At 55.7% G+C, this 12,419-nt stretch overlaps 1 protein-coding gene across 4 annotated transcripts in view; it reads left to right on the top strand.

The window, feature by feature from the left end:
* Window positions 1-12,419, top strand: part of SFXN2 (sideroflexin 2) — a 29,456-nt gene extending 17,037 nt beyond the window's left edge. For all 4 annotated transcript variants that reach the window (XM_073354495.1, XM_073354497.1, XM_073354496.1 and 1 more), the window contains 9 exons: window positions 1,525-1,623; window positions 2,757-2,832; window positions 4,030-4,115; window positions 5,890-5,950; window positions 6,418-6,484; window positions 7,354-7,403; window positions 8,264-8,313; window positions 10,168-10,215; window positions 10,795-12,419. In XM_073354495.1, coding sequence (XP_073210596.1) covers window positions 1,525-1,623; window positions 2,757-2,832; window positions 4,030-4,115; window positions 5,890-5,950; window positions 6,418-6,484; window positions 7,354-7,403; window positions 8,264-8,313; window positions 10,168-10,215; window positions 10,795-10,894 — 637 coding nt within the window. In that variant the 3' untranslated portion in view covers window positions 10,895-12,419. The remainder of the gene's footprint in view (window positions 1-1,524; window positions 1,624-2,756; window positions 2,833-4,029; window positions 4,116-5,889; window positions 5,951-6,417; window positions 6,485-7,353; window positions 7,404-8,263; window positions 8,314-10,167; window positions 10,216-10,794) is intronic.

The following is a 12,419-nucleotide window of genomic DNA, read 5'->3' as shown; positions in this document are numbered from 1 at the left end:
TCTCCTGGTTCCTTTGTATCCTCTGAAATCCCGGATCCCACCTCTCCCAGCGAGTCCCACTGTTCAAGAGAGACCGTTCCTAATCTGTAGCACAATGTTTTCTTTCTCACTCTTGGAAAAACCTCTCCTTCTCTGGTGTGTGTCAGTGGAATTAAAAGGTGCCCCCATGTTTGCCTTCCTCTGTGTCCCTCCTATGCCGTTCAACGAGAATGTTCTCTAGGGACTGATCCTGGCCTGACTCCAGATGATGGACCAAAGCTGGGATTTTTTGCAGCTCTACTGTAGAGTCAGATGCTGGCGGGTTGGTTTGCTCTCCTCTGGGAGGAGCCTGACAAGACCGCCTCACTAGCAAGGGGAGGAGCAAAAAGGCATTTAGCGTCTCCTCTTTTCTAAACTCATATTGCCATTGGCTACCTGGATTGCGAATCCCTAGATAGTGACCAATCGGATTAATGAAGGTGGAGTCTCCCTTTGCCTGAGCAATAAACTGGCTCAGGATACTCTCAGCCATTATCTTTATCCCCTTCCTGGCCTTTAAAGGGCTGAGCTTCCTGTCCCCAACTGGTCTGTGAAAGATCCTCTCATCTCTATCCCCCTCTGCCCACAGATCCCTAGGTGCTTTTCAGACAGTAAAGTCATGCTGGCAACCCGAGTGAGACAAGGAACGAATCCCCTCTGCCCCCATTTGACAGATGGGTAAATTGAGATGCAGGGAGTGGGAAGCCTGAGGAGTGCCCATGAGTCGCTGGCGGAGCTGAGGATCTCTGCCAGGATCCTTAGTCCCACCCACATGCCGTCACCACAGACCGTCCTTCCCTTCAGAGGGGTAGGGACACGCCAGGCTGTGGAGCAGAACTCGGCCAGGTTGATGTGGTGCCTGGTGGAGTGAGTGGCCAGGGGAAGGAGCCCACCACAGCCTCACCCCTGGGCTCAGCACAGCTCGGCAGGAAAGAACAAATCCCCCAAGAGCCCTCCCTGCCTAGCTGAGAGCCCAGGCCCACTGCTTGGTCACCTTGCTGCTCTAGTGGGAGGCAACATGGCTCTGTGGAGTGGTAGCCAGGACTCCTGGGTTCATTTCCCAGTGGGACCGCAGGCAGGTAGCTGTGCCTCGGTTTCCTTCTTGGCAAAATAGGGGTGATGTTTGTTTGCATGCACACACACGCTCTCACTCTTTCTTTGTCAAGCCCTCTCAGGACAGGTGGGGAGGGGTTGGGTGTGTGTTGTCTTGTGTCCCCCAAAGACTGTCCCCATCTGACTCCAGACTGGCAGTGCGTGCAGCTGCAGTGGGGTCTGGGTATCTTGTGTGTATCGCCCCCAGTGTTTATCCTTCCCGAGCGTCCCTGCCAACCCCTGACAGCTGCGGGGATGGGGCTACATTGCTGATGTGAGAGGTGGACACCGACCGCAACCTGCAGCAGTTCCCCAGCCCTGGGAAGGGGCGAGCTCAGCCCTGCGACTCGGTGCTTTGGCAGGCGGCGGGAGGGCAGAATGCACAGGCTGAGCTCTGGTGTCTCCCTCTGACAGGTCGGTCCCGGCGGTCGTTTTCTGGCAGTGGGTGAACCAGTCGTTCAACGCCTTGGTGAACTACACCAACAGGAACGCGGCCTGCCCCATCTCGCTCACGTGAGTATCTGCCCCGCACCATCCCAGGGCCTGCTGGGCTTCGCAACCAGGTATCCGCCCTGTCGCCGGGAGAGGAAATGCCCTGTTGGGAGCAATCCTGCCATTCCTCCCCAGGCCCTGGGTGAGATGGGCTCCTGACTGGTCCGTGGAGTCTTTAGGCTGTCTCTGAATAGGTGGCAGCTGAGGGGCTGTGGCACTGGTGACTTGGCATAGCGCTCCTGCTGCCATGCCCAGGATCAACCCCGGGGCACAGTCTAAAGGCACATGAGGCTGGAGGCTGCCTGGCTTAGATTTCTGGACCTGAGTCTTTTGACCTCACTGAAGAGCTGTCGCTCCCGTGGGCCCCTAGACGCGTCCCCCTCCCCAGGCTCTGTGTTAGCAGGAGTTTGTTAGAGATGACCAGCTGGGGAACACTAGGCCCTGAGGCCTTCATCCCACCTGGGTAGATATGCTGAGTTGCAGGAGAGCTGGAGTAGACCGGGCATTGCAGTCACCAAGGTCCATTCCGCTCTGCGTGGACAGCAATCTGCCCTGGTGTCCTTGGCCCAACACGTCCTCTCTTTGCATCGCAGAGCAGCATTGTGTGCACCAGGTGGCTGCTGCCCTCTACCCCAGAGGTGGCTGCGTGTCTTTGGAAGGTTACTAACTGTAGGAGCTGCCTAAATCTGCATGTGCCGAGGAGGAGAGTTTGGGCATGTAATGAGCCACAGGATTCAGCTCCTTAAGAAGAATATTCTGACTTTCCATAGAGGGTCAGAAGGCGTGATACCAACATCGAGAGACATAATATCAACCCATTTCACAGATGTGGAAACTGAGGCACGGGGAGATTAACTGAGCTGGGAACAGAACCCTGTTTCCTCACCTCACAGTCCTGTGCCTTACCCATGAGGCCGCGCTTCCTGCGTTCTTTCCCCCAAGTGGAAACGTTCCAAGGGTGTGAACCGCAGCCCTTTGGGAGCTCCATGTGGGACTTCCAGGAGCCAGTCCTGAACCTGTCTGGGGGAGTCCTCAGGATGTTCCCCTCTTGCCCCCCAGCTTCTCCCAGGGGACAGGCGCTTGTTCAGGCAACCTCTGGGACTTGCTGAGTTATGTGTTTTCTCCCCCCTCACCCCCTGTAAATTACTGTCTAGGCAAATCGGAGTGGCTTACGTGTCTGCCACCAGCACAGCCCTGGTGACTGCAGTGGGACTCAACCTGTACACCAAGGTACCGTGGGGGGGCTCTGCTGTGTGTACGTGCGGTGGGGAAGACACCGTGGAGCGGGGGTATCTGCGGAGGGCATGGGTGCAGTGGGGGAGGCTCTCTGCTTGCAGACAGGGGGACTTGCCTTCGAGGGCGCTGCTGGCTCCGCTGCTTGTCAGATCCGCTTCTCCGATGGTGCCACTAAGACACGGGTCCCCGCCAGTGCCCGCTCAGCCGTGGCTCCCCCCCCACCCTTTAGCGGAGTAGCTTCCCTGTGTACGTGGACGCCACTGACGTGTCGGGCAACTGAAGACTGTTGCAATCGAGCGTAAGCCAGCCCCAGGCTGAATGCAGAAGCAAACTTGCAGCCGCTCTGTGTTCTCCCCAAAGGCTTTCTGCAGGAGTGTCCTTTCCACGGACAAGCAGCTGACTCAACAGCCCCTTTAAAGGTCCAGAGATTTGGCATTCAACCTACACAGCAGGGGACCTGGACTTTTCCTGTCCACTCCTTTCCCATACTAGGCCCTTCCTCCCTCCCATTTAATAACACGGCGGTCACAACCCTGATGCCTAGTTTTGATGCACACGCCCCAGTTCCTTGTCCAAAGCACCCTTGCAACTACGCCCTAGCATACAGCCATGCTGGGACCATCTCTCCCTCCCTGTGAAGATACCAGCAGGTTTCTGGGTAGGTCCTTGTGCCCAAACCCATCTCATTAGGATCTGGCTCTCATGCTCCCTGCGAGGCCTTTGGTGCTGATCTTCCCAGCCCTGTTGATGTGTTCGGCAGTACTCCAGCACGAGCTCCAGGTGCAGCCGGACACAGATACCAGCTGGCCAGGCTGTTGTCGCACAGGGCAGTGGGTTGAATAAGGGAACTGGGTCTCAGGACTTTTTTCCGCCTGATTTAGCGGCTGGGTCTGATTTGGGTGAAAGGTGCCGGCTGATGGACCTGCAGGTTGGAGGGTTTCATTGAAGGCCTAGCCCATGCGGCAGTGAGCAAGCTTCCCCTACACATCTGCTTCTGAGAGTCCGTCCTGGCCTTGGGGCTCAGTCCCCGAGAGTCACTCACTCCTCCCTGCTGAGGGCACCAGTTCTCATGCTGTGTGTTGGGCTGCTGGCTTCCTGCTGGCCCAGCAACTCCTCTCACCTAGGGGATGCTGAAGGCCGTTCCAGGACTGTTGTGATGGCTGTGCTCACCTCGGTCTCTTTCCTTCCTAGAGAGCTCCGCCCCTTGTGGCACGCTGGGTCCCATTCGCAGCCGTAGCTGCCGCCAACTGTGTGAACATCCCCATGATGAGGCAACAGTAAGTCTGTCTCTGTTCTCCTGGGATGTGCTCCGGCCTGTGGCACCTTGTCAACAACCAGACAAGGATGTGGGATCTTGAACCACAGGCAGAGGTGACTTTTGTAATGAGGAGAGAGGCCGTGTTAACCAGTGGTTGGAGCCTAGATCTGAGAGCCAGGACTCCTGGGCTCTGTTCTTGTCTATCACTGGCTTGCTGTGAGGGCAGGTGGCTTCCCCTCTCTCAGCCTCAGTTTCCCCGTTGGTGTGATGGGAGTGATGGTACTGAGCTAGGTTGTTAATATTTGGACAGCTTTTGACACTGTATGAAGCTTGATGTACACGCTTGATATTCTTCCCAAAAGCCAGCACCTGCCTATGTGCCTAAGAGAGCTGCCCCCACGTTCTAAACTCTCAGCAGGACCAACAAAATCTCAGTGGCAAAACCCTCTTTTCCTCTGGAGGGTTTTTCAGTTGCCCTCCAGCATTTGGAGAGGCTGGTGGGCCCGGGGTATAGCAGAGCTGTCATCGCCCTCCCGCCGTGTTCCTGTGAGATGGGTAGGTGCTATTTCCAGCAGCCTCCCATAGGTGGCAGCATTGCACAAGCCGTTCATTTCCGCCACCCCCCCCCACACACCCCTTTCATGGCCGGAGAAGGCCAGCCCTGGTGTTTAGCGATTAAATCCTGCATCGGGATGGTGGAGAGCCGGTTACCTGATCTCCCTGCCAGAGATTTAGTGGTACACATTTTCTGAATCATGTATTAAAACGCTGACAGACGAGTCTTGCTAGGGGAGGTGGCAACTGCTTTATTCTGATTAATTTGGCAGCAGAGTGGTGGGCCAGGAGTGGATATAGACCAACACAAAGTGGTCTATATGGGTAGAAACAGGCCGGCGCAGTATAGGGGAAGTGTCACGTGGAAGCATCAGGCGTTGGCCACTGTCTGAGGAAGAAGCCCGGAGTTGATGGGCCGGGAGTCTTAGTCACCATGGCAAAACTCTACTTCCTCTGAATGATCATAGATTCCAAGGCCAGGAGAGAGCCCTGTGATCCGCAAGTGTGACCTCCTGGGTAACGCAGGCCAGGGACCCTCCCCGAAATAATTCCTGTTTGAATTACGGTAGCATCTTTCAGTAGGGTGCAGGGAAGGGGCACTAGTTGTGCCAGACAAGCTGGGTGGGAGCTGTCCATGCCGTGCTCTGTCTAGCTGGGGTTGTTGCGGGTAATGCCAGCCTGGGGTGGTGCTCAAGCCCAGGGAAACAGATGATAAATGAGGTGATTTAGGGGAGGGAACATTGTAGCACCCAGGGACCCCAGGCATGGGCCAGGACCCCACTGTGGTACGAGCTGTACAAACAGAACAAAAACAGACACTGCACCCTTCCGCCTTCCTTATCGGCCCTTGTTCGCATGGTTCTCACCCACGTGGCAGAAGGTTTGAAAAGGGCCCAATTCTCCATCGCCACCCTGCCTTATCCCCGCTCAGATCAGATGACTGCCCTTCCAGCTGGATAGCATTTTACAGCCACAATGCACTGGGCTGCATGATGACACCAGGGTCAAGGGCCAAAGCCTATAAACCTCTGGGGAGCAAATTTTGGAGGTGCCTGCATGGCCTAGAGTTTGGGGGAGGGGAGGCTGTTGTGCTAAGCCGGGGGCGGGGGGGAGGTGTGGACCATTTGGCACTATTGGGGGGAGGAGAGGAGGGCCCACCCTGTTTTCATGCGGGGTATGGACAGGGGTGAGCCAGGAGGTTGGGTTTGAGGCATTCATGGTTCCCTGTCTGTGTTTAGGGAGCTCATTAACGGGATCATGGTGACGGACGAGAAGGACCGTGAGCTGGGCTATTCCAGGGTACGTCACGGAGCAGGGCGGGGTGGCTGTTACCGATGGGTTCTGATGGCCTGGCTGCTTTGCTCGTGTGGCGCTGAGCCACCTGAAAAAACGTTGAATCCTTTTCCGGGATCACGTCTCCGTGGGAGCTGATGCCACAGCTGGTGCGGGAATGGGGGTGGGGTGCGGGGCCCATGAGACAAACTGCAGAAAAGTCTGAGCTCCCAGCCTTGCCAACTTTCTGGTCCTAACTCTGCCATCGTAAGGCCAATCCAGCCATGTTTGCTCACGTTCCCTGGGGCTGGGGCAGGCTGGGGGATGGGACTGGAGTAGGTGACACAGGTGCTTCAGACCTGGACACCCCCTCTCCCCCAGCGACCCACGGAGGCGTTGGAGCAGCGAGCACGGACTGGCCCAGCTGGCTATGTTACTGCCCCGTCAGATGTAGTCCTTGGAGAGGCTTGGCTGACGGTTGTTCTTGCTTTCAGGTCGCAGCGGCCAAGGGGATTACCCAGGTGGTGGTCTCCAGGATCGTCATGGCAGCGCCTGGCATGGGTGAGCACCAGCGACACCTCCCCTGCAATCTGTGGGGGAGACGAAGGAGGCAACCAGCAAGCCCACCAGTGCAGGGGCTAGCGGGAGGCAGGGGAGGGGTAAGACTAGGGCTGGGAGCCTTTTGGGCGCAGAAAGGCTGGTGCCTAGGATATGCCAGTGCGTAGAACAGAAGGTTGGGAACTGTTGACGTCTGGGGCCTAGTCCTGGCTCTGACACCCAGACCCTCTGCCTGCCTCAGTTTCCCAATCTGTACAATGGCCAGCGCACCTGGTTTATTTTGTGTCTGCAGAGTGTGCCGAGACCCTCTGATGGAAGGCAATGTACAGACAGTCCAAATATTGCCTGTTTGGTCTAAAGGACCATTCCCTTCCACTCCAACCCCTGGGGATTCCCCCCCCACACCCTTGTTCTTTATCTCCTCCCCCCTCCATGCACCCTGACAGGCCCCATGACTCAGCCGCTGGATGGAAATCTTCCTCTAGTCTCAGTGCTATTCTGGTACCTGCCACCGGGACGCTCTGCAGAGCAGTAGGAGATGCCCCCTTCCTTTCCCTGCCCTTGGCTCAGAGCAGGGGTGCTTGCTCGGTTCCCCAGTCAGAAGGCAGGCTGGGGCAGGGATGTTGGCCCTCCTGGGTGTAAGCGACTGGCAGTGGGAGCACTGGTGTGGTGGTTCTGATACAAAGCATGTCCCTGGCCATTGGGAGCCAGGCAGGGTGACCTCAAGGGCTCACCTCCCGTGACGGCTTTTTCCTTGTGGTTGGATCTCGCCTTGCTTGGCCCCCGGCTCTTCAGTGAGCTTTGTTGGCAGAGAATGGAGCGGCTGGGCTGATAAAATCTCTCTCTCTCTCTCTCTCTCTCTTTCTGGCTAGTTCTTTTGCCGATTCTCATGGAGCGGCTGGAGAAGCTCTCCTTCATGAAGGTGAGTGTTTCAGGAGTCTCTGAGTTCCTCCTCCATCATCCCCACGCAGTGGCGTCCTGTCCACATCCATATCCAGCTCCCCCTTCCTGGTGGTCAGACCTCCCCATGGCCCTGTTACCCCCTCTTTTCTCCCTTTTCCCCCCGGACCATCTGTAGGGGTTGGGATCTCTCGCTTGTGCTCTTTCCTCAGTTTCCCCCCACCCCTGCTGGCCCTTGTCATAGAATCATAGAATATCCAGGTTGGAAGGGACCTCAGGAGGTCATCTAGTCCAACCCCCAGGACAAATCCCCAACTAAATCATCCCAGCTAGGGCTTTGTCAAGCCTGACCTTGAAAACCTCAAAGGAAGGAGATTCCACCACCTCCCTAGGTAACCCATTCCAGTGCTTCACCACCCTCCTAGTGAAAATTTTTTTTCTAACATCCAACCTAAACCTCCCCCACTGCAGCTTGAGACCATTACTCCTTGTTCTGTCATCTGCTACTACTAAGAACAGTCTAGATCCATCCTCTTTGGAACCCATTTCAGGTAGTTGAAAGCAGCTATCAAATCCCCCCTCATCCTTCTCTTCTGCAGACTAAATAATCCCAGTTCCCTCAGCCTCTCCTCATAAATCATGTGCTCCAGCCCCCTTATCATTTTGAGTTATGGGGGCCCACTAGAGCTGCAGATGACCCTAAGGGAGCCCCAGAAAGCATGTGAGTATATGGGATATGAACAAAAGATTTGCCAGACTACCAAGCACGTTGAGCTCTTTGGGGGAAGGCTTCCTTCTCCCCGGGCTGGGTTGGACATTGGCTGTGATAATTTTAGGGATGACGTTCCAGGCTCACGTTCTCCTGGGCTGATTTCTTTGCAGAGAATTCAGGTCCTCCACGCACCTTTACAAGTGATGCTGGCCGGGGGCTTGTAAGTATCTTCCTTCCCGAATCACCACCTTTCCTCTGCTCCAGCCTTGCGGCTTTGGGTTCAGAAAAGAGCCGTCTAAAGAACCCAGTCAGTGTGCGGCCTTAACAGGAGCAGACAGCTGGCTCTTTCCAGGCAGGGACTCTGAAAATCTCATTCTTTTCCCACCTTCTGTCAAGCTCAGAGTCCAGGGCTTCCCTGCCACAGATAAGAACCTCAGTAATAATAATAAATCATTCATGGATTCTCCCAGTGCTCCTCTGAGGCAGGTAATAATTATTACATCCCCATTTCAGAGCTGGCGAAACAGAGACACAAATGTGGGGGGGGCGGGGAGGCAGGGTTTGCGATTTGCCTAGCACCACAAAGTGAGGCAGAACTAGACAATGGAACCCAGGCATCCTGACGCCATTCCCTGCTCTAACCACGTCCCTCTGTATCATAAGCCCCAACAGCCGGGGAGGAGAAGCTGCTCGCTCCTCTGACGTAGGGTGCTTGTCACATCCTTAATGGAAGCAGTGAAACCCGGCTGAGTCATATGGGGGGCCACGCCCCACTTCACTCCAGCACAGCACGTGATGATCTCTAATGTAGACAGGCCCCTGCTGAATCCTTGGGTGACTGATCTCCAGAAGTGGAGGAGAAAGAAGCATCAGGAACAGATCAAGGATCTGCAATACACTAGGTCCTACTGCCATGCTGTGGATCAGAGGAAGGGGGAAGGACCCAAGGAGAAGGTCCCCCTTGGTAAAGGTTGAACCCAGGTCCCTGCTACACTGCGAAGGACTGTCCCTTCCCCAATGGTATTCCCTCTCCTCTGTGTCTAAATCCCCTGGATCCAAGCAATGCTAACTGCTGTGGGCTCTCCTGAGCCCTGTCAGGGACCATCCCCCAGATTCCCGTAGACCCTTGCTCTCAGAGCCTCCGAGCTTCCCCAGCTTCAGGGGAATCCAGGGGTTGCCAGCACTCTGGAGAATCAGGCCTGGAGCAGTTGTGACAGTCAGAAGCGGGAGCAGTCTGGCATTGGGACAGGGGGACCAACAAGGGAGGTCCTGCCATGCACCGGGGGTTGGGGGCCCAGGCTTCATCCTACTGGGCACGTCCATCCCTCGGCTTCTCCAACCCCCACCGCTGTAGCATGGGAGTGTCTTGTGAAATCAGCACTGGGTCTCCTGGAGGAAGAGAAGCATTATCCCCATTTTACAGCTGCGGGAGACTGAGGCATGAGACGGATTTGCCCAGGGTCACATATGCTGGGAGTCTGGGTGTAAGCTGGGAATTTAACCCCGATCTCCGGACTCACCATTCAGCCACCTTGCTGGAGAGAGCTGCACGGAAGGAAGCTCCAGAGCGAGAAGCTGCTCTGCTGGGCCGAGTGTGGGTGGCCAGTTCGCTGGTGTTTGTATGAGAGTCCAGGGCAATGTGCTCACCTACACCTTGGTGTTAATCAGCCGCCTTGGACTTCATCAGCCTGGCTGGGAACTGAACCTTGGCCCCGGCACCAACATGACATTCCACCAGAGCAATGCTCAGGGTGCTCTATGGGGGTGCGTAGCTAGATCGCTCCACCCAGCACCGAAATTAGCCAGCCACTGTGACCTGGCCACTTAGCTGGTGTCCCACAAGCCACGCTGGGGCCTTTGAGGAGCGGAGGTGCGGAGCGGAACAAGGATTCCCCAGGGCTAATGCCCCACCTCGTGGGAGCTCGAATGACCATGAGTGGTCCAGCTCTCAGCTTTGCACCCTCCAGGAGAGGTGACTCTTGTGGGGGCTGTCAGTGTCGCTGAGGGTTGGCTCTTGCTCTGAGAGTGGATGTTGAGTTGTCAATGGTAACACTTGGTTTTCTCTGTCCTACAGCCTCCTATTCATGGTGCCGGTTGCCTGCTCGCTGTTCCCACAGAGATGGTACCAGCCGCGCTCATTCTCCCTCCCTGAGAACCCCTCTCCTGACCTATCCTCTGAATACCCCGGGGGGTGCAGGCATCTTCTGGAAAGGCCTTGCCTGTCCCTGGGAACTTGGTGATCTTGAGGGCTTGCAGCCAGTGCTGCCCTTGCAAAGGGTTTGACCTGTGCACAGATGCTAATCCCCACACTGTGCACTCTGTCCTGAGTGGGGAAGGGGGGAGATGAGTCCCCATCTCTGCCTCTTGCACTGAAGTCAGGGCACAGGATGGGGCTGGATTCCCCAGGTCTCTGCGCTCTGCCCCCTGTGCTGGGATCAGGGTGCAGGATGGGGCTGGATTCCCCAGGTCTGTGCACTCTGCTGCCTGCCCTGAGGGCAGCTCATCTCAGCCAGTGACTTGATTCCATGGCCACTGTTAAGATCTGGCTGAGGAAGGCCTGCCTCCTGCCCACCCCCCCCTCCTCCCCCCCCCAGCCAGCCGGAGAGAAAGCCGCTCCCAGACCAAGGACACTTCCAGCAGGGTCTGGGAGAAGAAATGCAGAGCAAATCAAAGCCTGACTGTCCATCTCCTTTCCCTGCAGCTCTCTGGCACTGTCTAGCCTGGAGCCGGAGCTCCGAGCCTGCATCCAGGCCACGCATGGGGACTGCGTGCCTTACGTCTATTTTAACAAGGGATTGTAAATCGAGCATCTACCTCGGGAGCCGTCCACGGCCCTGCACCGCATTCCATAGGGCCACCTGCAGCTGCAGAGCTGTAATCTGGAGATGGGCTCGGGACATACCAATCAGACCTGGATTCCCCCACCCTGGCTGCCAAATTATTGGGGGTTGGGGGGGAGAGGCAGATCTGGAGGTGACTTCTGGCTCCTCTTTGGTTTAACCCTGTATCTTCTGCTCCCCCAGACAGATTTGGGGCCTGTCTCTGAGTGACTGACACCTGCGGGGGGCGCTACATCTGTTGCACTGGTGTTGGCCCGCTAGTGAACAGAATTGGAAATGTGCCCTCTTCAGCAAAGCCGTCACTGGGCACCATAGGTCAACAGACCCCTGGGCCTTAGCAGCGGCTCCTCCTTGTCGCTGGCTAATCCAGGGAAGAGCACCTCCTGCTGCCTTAACTCCTCCCATTGGGTCTGACCCGTGGGAGGCTGGAACGACCTTGGCATGCCAGGATCCTGTTCTCTTAGTTGTTGAACTGATGCCACCTGTTGCAAAGTGCCTGAGAACTGGTCTGATTGCTGTAGGTATCCCAGCCAGGTGCCCGGGTCCAGCCACATGGCTGAAGGTTCTTGCAGTCCTGTGCCCCTTTCTCTGTGACAGATTACTGCTCTGTTCCCCTGTTTAGACGGCTCCCTCCCCTGCCTTTGCTCCCCCTGCTTAGCAGGATGGGGGTAGCTGGGGTAATATACACATGGTGCTATCTCTCTTCTGTTCAGGGAGGCAGGATGGGCTCTGCCATTCGTGTTGCAGGTCATATACAGTACAGTCAATGCCAGCTTCTGTCCTGCAGCTGTGAACTGAATTCTGCTCTCAGTTAAACAGTTGCCATTATTCCAGCTACACCCCAGATTAAGTGAGGTCAGAATTTGGCCCTGGTCTTTGTTCACCTGCCTTCAGAAGGTACCAGCCTCTTCTGACTAAATAACTAATTAATATGCAACCACATTTGATGTCTTAAACAGCCATGGCCTTTCTGTAAACATGTAGGGCTGGATTCTCAGCATCTGAGCAGTGCAAACAGATAACTGCACGTGCAGATTGAGCACTTGCTGGTCCTTGTGCGTGCGTGATTTGAAAACGTGTCCCTCACCCTCAAGTGTTTAGGTCCCAGATTTGTCTTGGTTTACAGTCCATACAATGGAGTGTGAAATGGCCTGATGCTTTTATCCTCTCTCTCTTTTTCTTAAATCCACCATCCCATTGCCTGTAATCGGAAGAACCGATGATCACCACTGTTTGTGTAGCTCCTACCCAGCACTCAACACAAGCTACTCTTGGAGCTGTGCTGGTATCGTGCAACTGGGGCACAGAGTGGGGACAAGGTGGGATCTCTGTCAATTTCAACCTCCTCTAAGGAGAGGCAGGAAAAATTCAAGATTCACAAGAAACCTGCTGGGTAAGGAAATGTTAGTTGTAAGCTTTTGACTGGGAGAAGTTGTTACAAACAACGGAGAGGGGAAAAAATAAAATCTGAGGATTTTTAAAACTC

The sequence above is a fragment of the Lepidochelys kempii genome, chromosome 7 (assembly GCF_965140265.1).
Source record: "Lepidochelys kempii isolate rLepKem1 chromosome 7, rLepKem1.hap2, whole genome shotgun sequence".
Taxonomy (NCBI): domain Eukaryota; kingdom Metazoa; phylum Chordata; order Testudines; family Cheloniidae; genus Lepidochelys; species Lepidochelys kempii.
This window is presented reverse-complemented; position numbering and strand designations above follow the sequence as displayed.